The sequence below is a fragment of the Monopterus albus genome, unplaced genomic scaffold (genome assembly GCF_001952655.1).
Source record: "Monopterus albus unplaced genomic scaffold, M_albus_1.0 scaffold3.1, whole genome shotgun sequence".
Taxonomy (NCBI): Eukaryota; Metazoa; Chordata; class Actinopteri; order Synbranchiformes; family Synbranchidae; genus Monopterus; species Monopterus albus.
In genome coordinates, this window is record NW_018127883.1 from 1,407,628 (window position 1) to 1,427,452 (window position 19,825).

General features: G+C 40.7%; 1 protein-coding gene across 1 annotated transcript; it reads right to left on the reverse strand.

Annotated features, from left to right (window-relative positions):
• Nucleotides 1–82: 82 nt before the first annotated feature.
• On the reverse strand, nucleotides 83–18,234 carry zranb1b (zinc finger, RAN-binding domain containing 1b). The gene is made up of 10 exons (XM_020599171.1): nucleotides 17,874–18,234; nucleotides 15,582–16,622; nucleotides 11,086–11,273; nucleotides 9,123–9,276; nucleotides 8,274–8,345; nucleotides 5,443–5,641; nucleotides 4,986–5,106; nucleotides 4,465–4,594; nucleotides 2,789–3,018; nucleotides 83–1,875 (listed from the first exon to the last, which is right to left on the reverse strand). Exons 2-10 carry the CDS (start codon nucleotides 16,552–16,554, stop codon nucleotides 1,657–1,659), a joined length of 2,286 nt encoding a protein of 761 aa, XP_020454827.1. The 5' UTR covers nucleotides 16,555–16,622; nucleotides 17,874–18,234; the 3' UTR covers nucleotides 83–1,656.
• Between the last annotated feature and the right edge of the window lie 1,591 nt (nucleotides 18,235–19,825).

A 19,825-nucleotide genomic window follows, 5' to 3' on the forward strand; every position in this document is an offset into this window, starting at 1 on the left:
TAAATCCACTAGAGGGAGCTACAAACGTGTTAAGTTAGAAACTTAAGAAATGACAAATCACAGTATTAAGGGATGCACGGAGTAACCAAGAATATCAGGCAGGAAACAGTTTAGTTGGACATTCAAAAAGGGTTTCCTCTGTTTATTTATTTATTTTCCTTATTTAGCTTGCTTTTTGCGTTACACTCTGTATAGTGAAGTCAGGTCTAAATTCACAAACCATCATAGTCACAACTGTAACTATTGCATAAATACAAAGCAACATACAAGTGATGCTCAAAACTTGTATGACTTGAATGAAACAGGTTACAGTATGCAATGGAAAGATAAAACAAAATGCAAACATTCACAACAAAAAAAATAATCCCCCCCCGGTCAGCTTTGGTTTTATATGTTGTAGTCTCTCACAAAGACAGTCAAAAATGTAAAGGTTTCACACAATGACAACAAACAGGCGTTACAGAGGAGATGAACTGATGTGTACCACAAAGGTGACTTGACAACAGATGCTATAAAGGAACAGAGAGACAAAGAGAAAGCAGGAGACAATGACACAAGTGTGACTCAGGGTTTATGTCAACACTGAAAGTGTCTCAGTGGCACACCTGGCTGCCCTCGTTCCGCCGCCACAAAAGCACCAGATTTTAGTCATCCAGATGAGGTACTAAATCGCACACAACAATATAAGTAAACTTTTCACTTATGGTCACGGTTGGTTCTTTCCTCATAGCAACAGTGTTTCTGTGCAACATGTCTTCATCAAGATTGAGAGAATAATTAACAAAACCACAAAAGGAGAAAAAATATACAGAAAGATCTTAATCTTAAGCTCAAATAAGTTTCAAACAATAAATATGTAGACCAAGTTCAGAAAAAGAAAAGTCACATAGTTCTTGTTCACTCTGTCTGAAATAAAGTAAACCAAAGATCCAACATGAAAGTGTGTGCGCTAAAACCTTAATGAGTTGTAAAGGGAAAATCTCCCTTTAAGAGCTTCATATATGACCTTAATTCAAGCAGTGATACTGTATTTATATAGAAATATTTTAAATGCTCAGTGCTTAGTAATAAGGATTAAAGTAATTTATTATTACACAATCTCTGGTTTCTAAAGATAATATATTTATTGGCTTTTGTCACAGCCCATTCAAAAACAGAATGCTAAACAAACCAACTCTGTTACAACTGGAAAAAAACATCAAGATCAGTTCTGAAGTGTGCTTTTGTCAGTGCCCATACTGAACGGATATAAAGTGATTGAATCAATGCTGGTATATTTCCTTATACCTTTTTTTTTAAAACAACCACATGCATGTACATCTATGGATAACAATTTTCCTTTACATTTGAAACTCAAACCAGAAGGTCATTTGCATTTGTAAACCTTTTTTTTTTTCTCCCCAGGTCTGTGTTTTGCAACAACGGAGTTTGTCGGTCTCCGGTTTGTCTGAGTGTTGAGTGTGTTTTATGTCCAAGTGCCTGCGTTTCCCAGAAGAATAGCAGTGTCTTCTGTCGGTGGTGGTGGGTGAGTAGGGGCTTGTAATTCTCTGTCCTCTCCTGAAGGTGTTCACAGTTTGTCCGTGTCAGGAAAGGAAAATAAAAAACAAAACAAAGATTGAGGAGAGGGAGGAGTCCTGCCCCCCCATTTCAGTTTTGTCACTCATCTTCATCCTCTTCCTCCTCTTCCCCATCAGATAAAGAGGTGCACGGTCGGATCTGCCGGTAGCCGTCTAACCATTTCTCAACCATCTGGGTGACAAGCGGATGATTGCGACGTCGGGAGCTTTTCTGAAGAGCCACCAGAACCCCGCCCTCTGTCACACAGCAGTCCAACCACTCCCGCAGCAGCTTCTCTTGTTGCTCCTCATTACCCATCTGAAGGACACAAGGAAAAAACATGATCATCTGTCAACATGGCCACTAGGTGGCCTAAAGGTTAGAGACGCTGTGATTGTGCAACTGTGGGAATGTGAACAGGGTGTTCCTGAAAAAGAGAGGTGGCCTCTCAGAGAACCTACCCTGAATAAATAAAGGTAAAAAAACAAGTCTAAATTCAGGGTGATATTCTTCTTGAGCACGGCATGTCTTAAACTACACTCAAATGTCCGGTTAGTAGGTACACCTATATACAATTACTGCAGTGTTGTGTAATTCAACAGTTCTCTAATAAATCCTCCCTCATTGCAGTTGATAACCTTCAGTTTTTGTTTAAACTATTTAACAAAAGTGTTGATTCAATTGTATGATCATTTTGGAGGATGTGGTTTGTGGTCTTGTTGAATTGTACTCTACTATAGTGACAGATGTTTCTATTATTTTGTCAACCCCATTTATATCAGTGAGGCTAGACTAAATAATGGAAACACTTTACTGCATAATGTAGTACAGTACAACAGCAGCATACATAGACTACAGCATCCAAAATACTTGCAGTTCAAAACTTCTCTGAAACAGGTGCAACAAAACCTGTGCATTATCACATCAAGCAGGATCATTCGTGAATGTAACATCACTAGGGTCGAAGTTTGTCTTTTTAGCATGTCTTCCTGTGCTCGCTGGTGTGTGGAACTGGGGTAGTGCACAGGGCAGGGACAGCTTCCCTGCCCTCCACAGTGGAGGAGCTAGAAGCATCCTGGCCACTGCTTCCAGACTCGGGTTCAGTAGTGGTAGGTTCAGTGAGGGCCTTGAACGTCGATACTCAATTGAATAAAATCGATATTTTGACCGTGTATTCCTTCCTTTAAACTAAACAAACAAAATCTATAGACCCATCAGGTGAGCTCCTTACTTCCTGCGCTGTGAGGAAGTGAATATGAAGAAGCTTCCTCTCACTGTCGACCAGCGGCAAGAATGTGACTGTCACATCGTCGTCTGTGTTGAGGTTGGCGCCCGCGCCACGATTGTCAAAGCCATCATTCTCCATGGCCACCAGTGCTGAGAAGTGGCCCCGTGTGTAGCCCAGAGCGATGGGGCTCTTCCAGCAAAAACCCTGCTCCCACAAAAGGGGCAGGTACACTCCTAGAGGAGGAAGAAGTGAAGTGTAGGTAAAGAGAAGAGACGTCCTCCGAGCTGCATTCAATTAGTTACACAGTGTGTGGTCATCTTTGTTGTACAACCTAGGGCGTCGTTAATCTAGTATGTATCTATTGGACAAATATTAAATTGCATAGTTACTTTATCACTTTACATGACTAACAAACTTAATTACCACTTGATGTTTGCATTTGTTCTGACCAGATTTAGCCCCCCCCCACCTTGAAATTTGGAGTTTATTATGCTTTTACATTTAAGTGTACTAAACTCTTAAAGAGAGCAAAAATCAAGTTCAGCCCAGTACATTACTGATTTTGTGGGTTGAACGACTACCTACTGTGGATTATTGACCTAGAGATTTTTGGACCAAACTTAATTTACTATAACTAACTAATGTAAGTATTTTTTTCCCCCTTAATTAAAACAGTCCTTTTTCAAGTCTTGTTTTATTTAAGGGCTTTTGCTGAATGATACACATTTTTTCTGGCCAAAACTGACAAGAAATGGAAATGTCTTATGAATTTGATATTTAAGTTGGAGAAAAAACATGAGTAGAAATACCCAGTCATGGGACATTTAAATATTTTAATTTAAAGTAGTGATACAACAATGTAGAAATATTCCAAAACAGGTAAAAGCCCTGCATTCGTGAAATTTTATGTAATATATATAGGTCAGAACTGGAGACATTATGTGTGTCTCTTATTTCTTCAGTTCTAATAAACAAAGACGCTCTTTGTGAAAATCTTTCTAACTGACAACAGAGTTGCCAAGCCTCTGTTAAGCTACTCTCTTCTCCCGGTAACCACTTTGTTTTTACTGGGTTTACGTGGTCACCACTTTAACTGAGCTCCCCTCCCTATATGCACCCATATGCACGCCTCCCTCTGTGTAGTTCCTGGAAACAGTAAACTACTGATCCACCAGGCAGGCTTTACCACAAGCATTTGGCCGTTACAGAGCACTTTCATCATCCCACCACAGCGTCAAACTGAATCCAGACACTACTTACTGCTAGCTATAAAGGTGGACCCTGCTCTCCATGTTCATAGGATTATTTAACTGAGGGTTCTGATGGTTTGCATATGTTGAAATCTATGTGGATGTACAGGTGGAACATTTTTCTGTATTATAATACAGTTCTAAATGTGCTCCTATGTCAAAGGGGGTGTTTATAGTTATGTAGTTGATGTTATTTTGAGTCATACTGTATTAAAATAGCCCTTAAATGAAAGACACTAAACGTATCGTAAACAGCAATTACAGACAAATCAGAGGGCAGTTATGTCAGCTATGCAGACACATGTAGGCTGGAGCTTTTTCACAAAGGCAGTGTAGCTCCTTTGCACCCACAGCATGGAGCTGCGCTCAGCATTTGACAGTGTTTGACCTAAACAGCATCAGTCCAAAAAGACAACTAAGTCAGCTCACCTTGAAATCGAGTGTACCCGAGTATTTCACCACGGAAATTCTTGTAATACTTCACTCCATAGACGATAATAGGCCTACGAAGAATGTGTGCAAGAACGAAAATGTGGGTCTGCTCCAAGCTGGATCCTGGCTGTAAAAGCAAACATAACACAAAGAGAAAAACTGTTAGAAAGTTGAGGGCCAGTGAAACTACAAAGCAAGGATTCTTCTGTACATTCCCTCTGCCTACTTACCCTGGCGTACTCTTAAGTGTTAAAACGTGAAAAGCACACACAATTACTGCACTTTCACACCCACATGTAATAACAAAATAACAACCTGCCCAAATACTTAGTCTATGAGGGCACACAGAGCAGCGAGAAGCAGAAAAGTCCTGATAACCACCAGAATGCACTTTCAGAGGACATTACATTACATAGAGTAATAAAGAACAGTAAAGCTTCTTGCATAATTCATACATTCAGCACATCAAGTTCCTGTCCTCTATATTATTGTGCGCGTTTGCTTTCATGTGCACGTACTTGACTAGCCAAGGAGAGGATGAAAGCCCAGTCTTCCTGCCACTGCTCCTCTCGAAGTGAAAAGTGCAGGCCAGAGCTCTGGGAATACCACGACTCCCACTCCTTCCAGCGTGTGTAAAACCTGCAGACCAGACACACATCCGCAGGTTTGTCTATGATACTATTTGACCTCTGTGCAGAGAGAGGTGTGACTACTGTACACTGCATTCCTCCATCTCTGTTGATGTTTTGGTTGGAAGACAATTACTCATTAAATCAAAATTGTAATTTTCTCACTGAAAACCCTCCAGTTTCTTAAACAGTCATGAGTCACTTTGGGCTGTCTATTCAGTCTATAGGATATTTGTATAAAAATGCAAGATAATGACCTTGTTTTCCCAAATGTTAAGTGTGAGCTAATTAAATCATCTACAGTATAACACATTGTTACTCCTAGCCCCTGTTCTGCAGGCCTCACCAGTGAGAGCAGTCATGCAGGCTGTCGTGGAGGGTCTTGCGAAGCACTGAGTCTTTGTCATAGATGCCCCATGTAGCCTGCAGCACAGAGTCGAGCAGACAGTCCCCAGCCGTGCGGTTCCACAGTGCATACAATCGGCTGTCCAACCTCGTCCCAAGCTCCAGAGACCAGTTGATGATGGGAGACTCCTCTTCAAGTTCTGAACAAGATGGGAGGAAGGGGTGAGTGCTGCATCTCTCTGTAACCTCTTTCAGTGGTACCAACTATATGACCACACTGAGGCCATAGTGTTTCTTTAAGACAAGTGATGCCATTTGAAAGAACGTTTTGGGGGAGTGTTAATGACTACTCACCCCAGTCACAATAGATTGACATGAAGCCTACATACTGTACATGTACATGCACATGCATGTACGCCACAAAACCACCTGAGAGAAGTCAGGATGCATATACAGTGGGTACGGAAAGTATTCAGACCCCCTTAAATTTTTCACTCTTTGTTATATTGCAGCCATATGCTAAAATCATTTAAGTTCATTTTTTTCCTCATTAATGTACACACAGCACCCCATATTGACAGAAAAACACAGAATTTGACATTTTTGCAGATTTATTAAAAAAGAAAAACTGAAATATCACATGGTCATAAGTATTCAGACCCTTTGCTCAGTATTTAGTAGAAGCACCCTGTTGAGCTAATACAGCCATGAGTCTTTTTGGGAATGATGCAACAAGTTTTTCACACCTGCATTTGGGGATACTCTGCCATTCCTCCTTGCAGATCCTCTCCAGTTCTGTCAGGTTGGATGGTAAACATTGGTGGACAGCCATTTTCAGGTCTCTCCAGAGATGCTCAATTGGGTTTAAATCAGGGCTCTGGCTGGGCCATTCAAGAACAGTCACGGAGTTGTTGTGAAGCCACTCCGTTATTTTAGCTGTGTGCTTAGGGCCATTGTCTTGTTGGAAGGTGAACCTTCGGCCCAGTCTGAGGTCCTGAGCACTCTGGAGAAGGTTTTCGTCCAGGATATCCCTGTACTTGGCCGCATTCATCCTTCCCTCGATTGCATTAATGAATTGATTGAATTAAGGCCAAAAAGTTCTATCTTGGTCTCATCAGACCAGAGAATCTTATTTCTCACCATCTTGGAGTCCTTCAGGTGTTTTTTTAGCAAACTCCATGCAGGCTTTCATGTGTCTTGCACTGAGGAGAGGCTTCCGTCGGGCCACTCTGCCATAAAGCCCCGACTGGTGGAGGGCTGCAGTGAGGGTTGACTTTCTACAACTTTCTCCCATCTCCCGACTGCATCTCTGGAGCTCAGCCACAGTCATCTTTGGGTTCTTCTGTACCTCTCTCACCAAGGCTCTTCTCCCCCGATAGCTCAGTTTGGCCAGACGGCCAGCTCTAGGAAGGGTTCTGGTCGTCCCAAACGTCTTCCATTTAAGGATTATGGAGGCCACTGTGCTCTTAGGAACCTTAAGTGCAGCAGAAATTGTTTTGTAACCTTGGCCAGATCTGTGCCTTGCCACAATTCTGGCTCTGAGCTCTTCAGGCAGTTCCTTTGACCTCATGATTCTCATTTGCTCTGACATGCACTGTGAGCTGAAGGGTCTTATATAGACAGGTGTGTGGCTTACCTAATCACATCCAATCAGTATAATCAAACACAGCTGGACTCAAATGAAGGTGTAGAACCATCTCAGGGATGATCAGAAGAAATGGACAGCACCTAAGTTAAATATACGAGTGTCACAGCAAAGGGTCTGAATACTTATGACCATGTGATATTTCAGTTTTTCTTTTTTAACAAATCTGCAAAAATGTCAAAAATTCTGTGTTTTTCTGTCAATATGGGGTGCTGTGTGTACATTAATGAGGAAAAAAATGAACTTAAATGATTTTAGCATATGGCTGCAATATAACAAAGAGTGAAAAATTTAAGGGGGTCTGAATACTTTGCGTACCCACTGTAAGACACACAGTACACAAAATTCAGGTACAAGTCAGTGATGGTCAAATACTTTGAATCCAAAATTAATTCTTGTGTAATGAGATTTTTTTCACCCCCGTCCACCCTATTCTGTACCAGTGCTGGTATACTTAAATGTATTTACATTCGTATGTTAATCATATGACACAATCAGATATACTGCTGCTGTGATACCTTCCTTGTCCTGACTTCTTTCCCTGTGAAAATGCACACACATCATACACCTTTAAACAATTTGCTGAAGGCTTTACATGACCAGATACTCAGGCTTAAAGCAATGTTAACTGGCCTTCCCTTCACCTGAGAACGAGGACAAGGTTATTTGCTTACTTGAACATTTTGTTTCTACCAAATCAATATTTGCTCTTTAAGTGCAAGTAAAAACTCAAAAGTAAAATAAGGGTTTCTGTGTCTTTTTGCACATATACTGAGGACAGCAGATAAGCAGCACTTTAAAAGCACTTCAAAAGTGCTGCAGAAATACCCTTTATATGCATATTCATAATTCTGTTTATGTGTGTGATGGGGCTGAGAGGATTTATAATCATTCAGTCAGGATTAGAGAAATCCTTAAAACTCAATTAGGCTGATTAGGGCAGATGCAACTAGTACACACAATAAAAGGCAGACCTCCTGGAAGAGTAACAAGCAAGCATGCAAAACAGAGAGTGTGCTGCAGGGAAAATACAAACACTGCCAGTATTCTGCACCCTCCCTATTATAGTATGCAGTTTTTGAAGGGGCTCCCTCTCTATGTCAAAGCACCTCCATCTATATGTTAGTACTGCATGTGATAGGTGATACCGCAACACTAAATCAACAAATTAAGATTAAGTATTTCACCTTTTTGTACATCCCGGTCCAGCACCTCATCAAACAGTTTCTCCTGAACTGCTTGGGGCAAGTCCTCGATGTCTGAAAACAAAACAAGTCACAGAAATAAAAGTGGGGTTTATTAAAGAATATACAGGTGCGGTGAAAAGTTAAGTCTTAATTTTATTTGCAGAACCCTCTCTGTCATGTGATTTAAACTGAAGTCACCATGTTTTGTTCTTTTCACAATAGCCACTGACTTTCACAGCATGGTCTGTGCTCTTGTCAACACAGTAACTCATTCTTTAGCTAAAATAAATGAATGTATTGACATTGGGGAACTGGCTCTCCACAGAGTGGCTTTCTATACTGGCCAGAAACCACATTCTGCATTGTCCTGAGCACTCAGCCAAACAAATATCCTTAGCTTAGCTACCAGCAACAGAGTGAACCACAATAGCTGCTCCACACAATGGAAATCAGCAGAAGTAGCACTAACAGCATGTAATTGTACAGAAAGACATTGGCAAAAATGTTAAATATAGCTTTGTTATGAACCAGAGACATGCATCATTGGCAAGCTGGTATACTCGGTATATAAGAACAATACTTAAACAGTGAGCCAGAGGTAGCCTCCGTCTCTGACAGCTGGAAACAAACAACTGCAGCATTATGTCCCCTCAGCATCTGAACAAAAAGGATTTCAGATCCCACAAGTAAAAAAACAACATGCAGTCTGTCACAAACTTGGGAAGCCAGGGGATGGTTAGACTGGGCTTCTTCAGCTATGGAGTTTTAAGTTCTGACTTTTTTTTTTTTTTTGCCAACTGCTTCCACCAAAGAGCTTATTTTGGTCATGTTTGGTGATGAGGGACTGACCTGCAGGCAGTGTGAAGGTCACTAAGTCGGTGAGGAAATAGCAGGTGAAGTCTCCCTTGTGCTGGTGAAGAGAGGCTGCTACCTCACGGCGGATGTGTTCTGTTAGCTCAGGACACACCATCGCTGGAATACATTTCGCTGCCTGCTGGGACACCTGCAGAGAGGAGAGGATGATGGGAGTACAATCTATATTTATAAGCAATGTAGGACATACAGATGCTGAGAATTGTGCACGAGCCAGGAAGGCTGTATTTCAGTTCAAATCACCATAGCTACATGGCTGCATAACTGTATCAAAAGAATAGAACCAGTCACCAGATTCAGCTGCCTGGAGTAAGTCACTTGTCACTTTGATGTGATGAATATCTGAGATATGAGTAGGTTAAGCTACTCATATCTGAGATAAGGTGTCATTTGTACAAGACAAAGATAAAGAGATTTTTTTCAATATGACTGGACCACTGTTTAAAACATAAAAGAATTTGATACCAATGGAATGAATGAACTCTGCAAGTATATTATACACTGGGCAAAATGAGGATTTATATAACCCAAGAGCTGGTTTGTACATCTAAAACTGATGAGGTCTAAAACTGCTAAGGAAACCAGAGATGTATTCGATGGAGAGAGAAATTGGGAGGAAAAGATGCAAATTAGGGACAGGTGAGATACATGAGAATCTCAAGGTCTTGTAGTTTAAATTTCTATACAGGAGAAAATTACTGCTGTCTGAGGGAAAGGCTTATAGTGCTTGCCTTTTGGCTTAAGCCAGTGATGGCTTTTGAATATGAATTTAGGTTTGCACATGTACAGTATACATACAGCAAGCACAACATGGCACTAAGTTAAATTCTTTTTCCAGTCTGAATACTTTAAAAAGCCATGACTGTTTTGTGTGTTTATGTACAGGGTGGGTGAAAAGAAACTAAACAGGATTTCATATGAAATCCTATTTACTATCGTCTATTTAGACAATGTTTTGACTCCAGTGATACTACAAGTTTTATAGCCAGTTTTTAATGCCCATCTACTTTTCACCCAAACTGTAGTTGACTCTGTGATCAGAGCTCTTTTTGATACATTCACTAATCTAACTTAAATTGCTTCTAGGACACAACACTCAAAAAAGGTTTCTGTGTTCGGTGCTGAAGTAGTACAATCCTGTGGTTACTCTCTGACCCCCTTGAGAAAAAAATGGGACGGGTTGAGTGTGGGAGGAGAGTTGTGTATACAGATAATCTGGGATCACAGTGCTGACGGTAAACAACCTGCAATCACCCTCAGTACATGGACACTGCAGACATATTAGCTCAGTGAGCCTTCTTGTTACATAGATAAACCAGGGAACCTATATATTTTTAAACACCAAATATGAAAATCTTATCAATCACCACCAATTACCTAAAATAACTGTCAATCTTGCAGAAAAGGGCAGAGTGAGATGAGTGTGTGGCTTCAGTCTCTTTCCTCTCTACAAACCTTTTGCCCTTGTGAGTCTGTCTGGCTGATCTCACTGGTTGTTGAGATTAACAGACTTCAAGAAAAAGCTGCACCATCTCTGACTCATAAACAAACACTGCTGCAGTCACACCATAATTCAAAGGTGTAATTTCCATCAAAGATTTGCCAGCTTTTATAAATCAGTTTTTGGTCTTCTCAAACTGTTAAATGAATCACACCTGGTCATGTGTTCATAATCTTAAAATAGATACTACTATGATTTAGGTCTTGCTCAGGTCAGCTAGTTTCACTTTCTTCTTAAAATATGGGTATTTGTTCTAACTTTTGTCTTCCAGTAAAGCCTGTGAAATTGCACAAAATTATGCAAAACTATTTTGAATGTTATCTTTTTTTTGGATACAGGTGGGGTGGGAGCATGACAAATAAATCAGTGATCTGTTGCACAGACTAATCCACAGGTTGTTCCTGAAAAATCAACAATCTGCTGGTTGTCTCCACTGACCTCTGTGAGTAACACAGCCAGCATGTCCTGTCTCTGGAAGCGGATGGCTAGGTGAACCAGCGTGAAGCCGTCATCAAAGGCTGAGGGCCGATTTAATAGGCGCACCTCATCTGATGTTAGCTGCCGTGCAATGTCACCTCCTGATGACTTGTAGGCCTCCACAGCTGCCAGGTCACCCTCCACTACACCTTTTAGACAAAGATTGAGAGGAGGAAAGGTCATGTTAATAATTCCCCATGTACAGTAGACACTGTTTTAATGTGAAGAGGTCTTCTTATAATAAAAATAGAAGATATTTACCATAGTACGCACAAATTAGAACATTTTCCATTAAATTTGAAGACAACACATTCACATTTTTAAAGTGCTACTTTTATGGGAAGATTTTAAATTGGGAGCTTAAAACAATGAAGCTTGTCAGTTCTGGTTGCATCGTGGATCTTAAATGAATGCGTTTTGTAGACAAAGCAAATCAGAAACCGGCAAGCATGTTGATCACTGGTTAAACTCACAACATAACTGTGCACAACTCATCAACAACCTTGCACACAGGACATTCTGTGCCCAACCAAATATATAAAATATCAGCGATCAGTCTGGTTTATCTCTGTTACTGCTGAAACAGCTTCACCGGCTGTGAAGTCAAGGAGAAAAGACAACATGGGGTCGCTTTGTAATCTGTCAAGTTATTTTTCCCCCCATCTTAATCTTAGCATGAGGGCTGAAGGATGTGTTGAATCAGACAGATGCAGGTGTTTTGCTTTGCTTTACTTTCTATGGCACAAAGTGGAAATATTTCTCACTACCAGAGGCATTGTATGTCAACTGCTAGGTCAAAAAAGGTAAGATGATGTGTGTGTAATGCGTATGCATCATCCAGAGAGGCTAGAAGATATTTTAGACTAACCCCTAAACCAAAGCAACACTCATAAAAGTCTACTAAAAATGAAGTGTGGATGGTTGTATGATCAGCTCAACACACAAGAGAAATCTCCTGTTTCAGCACCAATGCCAGCGACTGTTACTGCTATCAAACACAATGAGATAAAGCCAAAATTACTAGTTGTTAAAAGAGAATAAACCATTTCTTTGACAAAATAATTATTACAAAACCCAAATTAAACCTCATAACATGAATTATTTTGATGATGCACAGCTTTGCAAACTTTTCCCCATTTCTAGCATATACAGCAAAAGCCCATGTAGAATTCTCTTGTACATTTGAAAGCAGTAAACACTGTTGGGCTTTTGTTCTCGCGTCAAAGGACCACACACAATGCTCAGCTACATAATCTGTGTGCGAGTGAGACCAAGAACGAGAGAGACATAGAGGGGGTGGAAGGACTCGCTGTGCCATGTGGAGCTGGCTAGCACTGTAAGAAATGAGGAGAGAAAGTACACAAAAGCATGCAGTGTGATAGAGAGGAATCACAACCATTTTTTTCCCACAAGTGTGGGTGTGCCTGTAGAACTGTAGTCACAGATCATTTAGCGAACACAAAAGGCACAAATATGCAAACATGTTTACTATACACTTAAAGACAGTTTGATGAGACCAAATGGATCAGGCTACATGATGCTGGCCTTTTAGTCCACACAGTACACATCTGAAGATGGTGGCCACCTCTAACAGGAAAATAAATGTTTTATCAGTTTCTTTATAACAGTGTAGCAATCTACCACAGTTTGTTGTCTTTCAAGATACTGACAGCACTTACTGCTAGAAACTTGCGGGCACAAGGAAATCTGCACTGGAAATAAGAAATGATCTCACCCTGGTGGCTGGACTGTTTAAGAAAACAGATACTACCAGCTGAATCTCTACACATTATTAAGTGTGAAGGTGGGTGTCATATGCAGTGACCCCAGTACTAATCCCTATCTGACAGACAGTTTTCACAGAAGCACTTCAAGGGCAAATGATTTTCAGGGATTTCCAATGTTACAGGAACACAAGTTAAATTATGAACAATATAGTCATTTTCATGTTAAAGCAAGACAATGCATGTCATTAATATCATTTCATTTAAATAAAAGTTGTGTGCTGGCTCACTCACATCTCTTCCTGAATGTCATTATTAATGGTTTTAGCTACAACATGTCAACGTGTCAGCCATAAAAAAGGTCTACTGTAGCCTGCAATTATCAATATGCTTATTACGTAAGTCTGACCTTATTCTGAAAGGCTACAGAGCTGCTATGAACAGCCTATGTCACTAACCTTTTCTATAATGGTTGTTATTGCTGTTATTGCAATTACTGTTTAAACACATTTCAGTCCTGTGTGTCTTACCACCATCTCAGATTTGATCTAGAATGAAAATGCAGTGAGACATAAAATAAAGAGGAAGTTGCAGTCATATACAGTACATTATTCTAGTCTTTTACAATGTAATGAGATGGTTAATCGATTATGTCAAGGTTTGTCGTATTGCTACAAATATATTCGTACTATTCTACCTCATGCTTATTTTGAAAAAACAAGTTAATGAACACTGCATATGTTTTTATGCATTTTAGGTCATACTGTATAAAATGTTTAGTGCAATACTTTTAGATTAAAAAGTAACTTATTGTATTAAATGTTTTTCAGAGTGGTAATGATTTGTTGATTTGTCAACAGAAACATAATTGGCAACTATTATAATAATTGCTTGATTATTTAAGTCATTGTTTTAAGCAAAAATACCAAACATTTGGCAGTTCTAGGTTCTCACATGTAGAGAATTTGCTCCCGTCCCTTGTCTTGGATTAAATATTAATAATATAAATTGCAATTGACATTTTTTCTTGTTTTCTGAAAGATGAGCTATTCCTTTATCTGTAGAAGGTCAAGGAGGGACTGGGGCAAATCCCATCTGAAAATATTTTCCATTTTCTTTTAGCAAATAACTTTTTTTTTTTTTACTTTAATTCCAAATGTGTAATATACTTAGTAAGCAACATTTTCAGATATTTTCAAGGTCTTACATTTATGTTGTTACATTTAAAACTTGTTATTTTTGTATAATTGATTAACTATTTAAGGTATGTGTGCATAATGCATTATTTTCCAGTGTATAACTGATAGACATCAGTAGAGGCTGATTTTAAATTATGGTTCTGACTAAAAGCTCTCTACCACAAGTCATTTTATAAACAACGTATAGCTGTCGGGCTATACAAAGCCAGAAGCTTGAAAGTACTGAGATATGATTTGTGTCCTGTATCACTCTGCCCTAGTTTGTAGTGTCATCGTACAGAATGTAGGACACGGGTTTATTTGCTGTATGCACATTCCCTCTGTTCACATGGGCTTCCTTAGACCGTGTCCCTGTTTTCTTTCACATTATTAAGGCAGGTGCACTAGAAGCTTTGAACTGCATGAACGTATTCATGTCCAGCATATGTGGAAACTTCCTTCAAGACATTTGAAAAAACATCCCAGGTGACTCATGAAGCTGGCGTAGAGAGTGCTAAGAGTGTGAGGACAAAAGGCAAAAGAAAGAATCTAACTTTTTTTTTCTAATTCTGTTTACACTTTTTTGCTTACTACACAATTTCGTATGTTTTCAGAACTCTGATGTATTACTTTACAATGTAGAAAATAACAGGAACAAAAAACAAGTGACTGAGAAGTGTGTCCAAACTCTTGACTGGCAGTGTATGTCTTTCTGAGACAGCAGCTGGGTCACACCTCTGTACTCACTCGTTTCCTACATAATTAACACGTACTAGCTTGCTATATAGTAAGCATTAACGTGAATCATTATCTTGTGTCACTCCTAACAGATGTGGTGAGGCACTAGTGTATGTCTGTCATCTCAGGAACAAAGGCAAAACATTGGCATTGCATGTTCAAGACAAGCTGCAATGCCAAAAAATGTTCTCTGAATATCTGATGCTTGTCACTGTCTGTAAACTTTATATTTTGGGGGTTTGGACAGTTCTGTCAGACAAAACAAACAATATGCATGTATATACTTGTGCTCTGGGAAACTGTATAATTAATGTTTCTCTGACATTCAGATAATTCCTTTGTTTTGATAAATATAGCAGCAGGGTCTGTAGAACAAACTCTAAGTATCCATGGCAAAGGCAGGAGGAGTGAGATAGTGATGAGAGCAAGCAATCACTAGTTCTTAAAATGTTCTTCCTCCCCCCACTTCACATTCACCAGTCTAGTGTGGGTGGCCAGACACTTGCTGCTTGTGAAAGTTTTACTTTAGCTGAATGCAGATGATTTCTAAGCCTATACAGTATATCAGCATCAGAAGAATTCAATCTGGAATCATCATTATCAACTACATAACGTCATTACAACTAATTGTCTTGCATATGGTAAAACCATAAATTATTCTCAGAAATTCTGGGCCATCCCATTTCAGTGTTGGCCTGCCTAACATCACTCAGTTGAGTCACTGCCCACATCACTTAGTTGAGTCACTGCCCACCTCATGATCTAACAAATTACAACAAAAGATGATTATGTAAAATCAGATATTCTTGAAACTCACCAACACAGGCATTGAGGAACAGCCAATCAGTCCTTCTCATCCTGTTCTTAATCTGCTTCAGTTTTTTGAAATCCACCTCCAACTCCTCTTTGCTCCCGATCCCAGCTCCTGACGCCAGTTCAATCCTCTGAAAATCCATGTTCACCTCTGACTCCCGTTTCGAGGTCGGGGGAGACCTCCTGTGGCTGCTACTGCAACCCCCCAGGCCACCTACCACACTCCCTACTCCTTGCCCAACCACGTCCCCAGCGACACCCCTCCTGTTGTCCATGTCATGTTCATTAAGTTTTGAGGAAGGTTGCTTGCTCTCAGGCTCTGATGCTAGTTGAATGGGTTCAGCTAGCAGACTATTTGGCTTGGGGTGGTCACACACCACACACTTAAGTGCCTTGGCCCAGTTCTCATAAGTGCAAGCAGTGCAGGTCCAGTGCTGTGCATGAGTGTTGAGCCTGTTACGATCATTATATTCCTCACAAGGGTCTGTAGTGCAGGGTGGGGGAGCAGGGCGGCATCCAGAGCCTGAGGTCTGGGGTGATTCTGTGGGGCTGTGTGGGTGCTGGGTAAAATATCTTTGATGGGCAGCATGTTGCCCATGCTGTTGTTGCTGAGCCTGCTGTCTCTGGCACAGGCACTGGGTGCAACGGATAGCCCGAGGCCAGTTCAGATAGGTGCACATGTGACATGACCACTTGCTACTAGTCTCGGGTACATCAGAAATGCGAACACGAGGTCGGGCACTGGAGTCTGGACAAATAAGTAAGCTGGAGCCCCCCTGGGATGGGCTGTTGCTGAGGCCTGCTGGGTCCCACTGGTGCAGACTGGCATCCAGAGCAGGGCTGCTCTTGAAGGGCTCCTCAGTAATGATGGCACTCCCGCTGGGCCTCTGAGCGCGGCACATGGTGCACTTGATGGCTGACGGCCAGTTCTTGTATGTGCAGTATTCACAGGCCCACTTGGCAACCAGCTCAGTCATCGTCGCACCGCCGCTGAGGAAGGCTTCCTGCCGTTCAGAGGGGCTCTCAGCTCGGCAGATCCAATACACTAGGGTGCAAAAAAATAAATATATAAATAAGAGAGAGAGAGAGAGAGAGAGAGACAGGACAATTCACACTTCAACAGAACATGTTTTTGTTATGTCAAATAAACATACTGAGCTTGACCACCCCGTATGATGAAAAATGACAAAACCAGAATCTCTTACAAGTCAAAGGCAAGCACATCTATAAATGTAAAAGGATTAAAACACACTTAAAAAAAATTATTCTGAATTCAAACAGGCAAATTAAGGTGCTTGATTTTCCAGGTTTTCATTAGTAAAGCTCTCAATAATGCACCATTACACAAAACCAAGATAAAGCATGCTTTATTACAGCAACCTGTGCCACTCAGACCTTGGGTCATTTTTTGTCAAACACCCTAAAAATCCACGGTGCTGTCTGCTCTTGATCTGACACTTATTTGTAGCAAAAATCAAAGGGAACATTGTTTAGAGTTTTGCAACACCTCAGCGCTTCTACTAAAACCTGTCACTGGCGTTAAACAAATACAGGCTACAGTATATGCATATATGTCCCCTACAACTGAGCTGGCTAACAAGAGACAAGGACAGTTGAAACCAGCCACCCAGCAAGGTGGCGACTGATTGGTTAAGACACTTACTATTGCAGTGAAACTGAATTCACCCCAAAGCCTATTAGTTACATAGGAAAGTAAATAATCCAACCTACATGTCTCTAGCTCACTGGGGCACCCAGAGAGGAGTCGACTGTACAGTGTTTACACCACGCCTCCAAGTTTACTAACACACCGTAAGAGAAACAAACACTTTTTGCGAGATAAGGTTTTCCCCAGAACTGCTTATTACAGAAAAGCTACCAAAAATAATATGCGCACACGAGCCCAACCAATATAGTCACGTTCAGCCACTTTATTTTGACTAGCAAATCGTTTCGTGCTAAAGAAATTCATACATTCTGAACAAACTGAATTCACATGAGTAGTCGGCTACTTTCATGTGCTTTTACAACTAAGAAACTAACGCTACGCTACGCTACACCGTATGTTAGATGTTAACAGACCAACGGAGTTGGCTAGTTGTTAGCTAGCGTTAGTTATCTTCAATGACAATCAGGCGACGTCGGTTCGGTTGCCAGCCAGGAATGACAGTCAAGCAAGGGGCTGGCTGGCTGCTCGCTAACAGTCCGGGATTATGTTTTGCCCCTCACTGCCTATACCCGTCTGAAAGGCCCTTAACACCTCCACAAGAAAGTCGGTTAGCGTCAAAACCCTTACCTTTTGTTTGTTGTGTTTACACTTCCGAGTTTCCGACTGCAACCTAAACAAACGGATCTTTCCCGAGATTCCCCCCGTCCCCAGAGCAGAGACACCCACTCCAATCCAAACTGAGGTTTCTCTCACTTGGCCCACACTAGGCGCATATTTACTTCTTTGGGCGCCGTTTAGTTGGCAGAAGGTCCATACATACCACGGAGCAAAAAGAAAAAAAGAAAAAAAAAACTCCCCCCCAAGCCCCGTCCCTCGACCGTATGCTTTGACGCTTTAAACCATTTTCGTCTGGTTCCCTGTTTCCAAACACCAACCTGAGGGGCTTTAATGGCGGAACAGGGAAAGGGAAGCGACCAAGGCAGGGCTTTATATAAAAAAAAAAAAAAAAAAAAAAACGATACGAGGGGAAAGCAGAGTGCTCTGGGCCGTGTTACAGTCAGAGGCAGCGTCAGTATTTACCACCTGAATCTGCACAGCAAGCTCATTGGCTGATTTTTGGGTATCGTTAGACGCTGACCAATCAGATTCTACGGTTCTCGTTCCAACTGTTAAAGGGCTCCGTGTGAACAAAACAAAACCAAATGTCACAGAAATAACAACAACTGCGATTAGAGATTTTCTTTCAGTCGATGGGCCCAGTTAGTTATTGTAAAACATATTTGTTTTTATTTCGCACATCGTAATTTCTTGCATCTCTACCAAGCAACCACGTGGTATCCCCTCTAAAGGGATAGGGTGATGTCATCGTAAAAATACTGCAGCACGCATCCTGCAGTAATGCATGACAGCTTGAACAACACTCATCACAGCAGAATTATGAAAATTATTATTATTGACGAGCATCTACACCAACCAAAGCCGATATTGTATTTGGACCGCAATTAATACTTTACCAAGTTGGCTAATTTCTTTGCCAGCGAAAATGTATGCATGAATGCAACTTTAAAGGGAAGCCCGCCCTACTCCAGTATAAACTCATGGACAGGACCACCTGTAGGTTTTGTACACAGAGACACACAGGCAAAATATATTAAGAGTTATGGCTTTGCACAAATCTTTAGAAGAGGCAAAAAAATTGTAGTAAATGTAGTCATTTTAGACACATTATCCTGCATAACATGTTTTGTTTAAAAATGGTGGCATTATTGTAACATACATTTTAAAGCACACAAAAATCACACTTGAAGTAGTACTCTTTACCATAATAAGAAAACAAAAGCACATCAAATCTCATATGCATGTCTCATTTATTATCCCCGTTGATTTTCTGTGCTCATCCAAGCAAGTCCTTGGTCTACTTTTGTCAAGTACACAAATCCAGGTAAAAGCCAAGAAGATCCAAGCTGTGTACTGGTCTTTGTGCTTCAGGCAGATGTTCATGTTTCCATGGACCCACTTGGGAGAAGGAAGGAAAGGGTCACCCCATAAAGTAATAGTACATGAGTGTATATCTGTATTATGTTGGAACTTAAAAGGTTTAGGATTCTAACAATATTAGTCCTCTCATGATTTATACAAGTGGTCCTCAGCACCAGAGCCCTGCTTGGTTTCATTCTGGCCCTTAAGTCAGGTTTACACGCCTGAATAAAAACTCACAAAGCAATCATCTAGGGACTGAGGACCACAATTAAGAGTGAGAACCAACTGCTGCTCTGTACCACCATGACACTCAGCTGAGACAAGCTTATACAGTAAGTGCTTTTTTTTAAAAGGCTAATCCCTCCCTTGTCTACTATACATTCATTGTTTATATTCTTATTATATTCCAGTACTCAAAGGAAACCATACTCCTAACAAACTGATTTCATCACCTCTTTTATCACTGTGTGATTGTGTTACTCTGGGTGATAATGAAGTAACTTTTTCAGTGCCAGTTCCAGATCAGTGATGCATTGGCATTACACATAAGCGCAAATGAAATGACCCCAAACATACAAAGAGACATACAAACAGGTTGT

Coding starts and splice junctions, on each gene's coding strand:
- zranb1b (XM_020599171.1), bottom strand. CDS start 16,554: ATGACTGAGCTGGTTGCCAAGTGGGCCTGTGAATACTGCACATACAAG. Junction 5,642..8,273: donor GGACCGGGATGTACAAAAAG/GTGAAATACTTA, acceptor CATCTTGTTCAG/AACTTGAAGAGGAGTCTCCC. Junction 3,019..4,464: donor CGGGTACACTCGATTTCAAG/GTGAGCTGACTT, acceptor TTCCTCCTCTAG/GAGTGTACCTGCCCCTTTTG.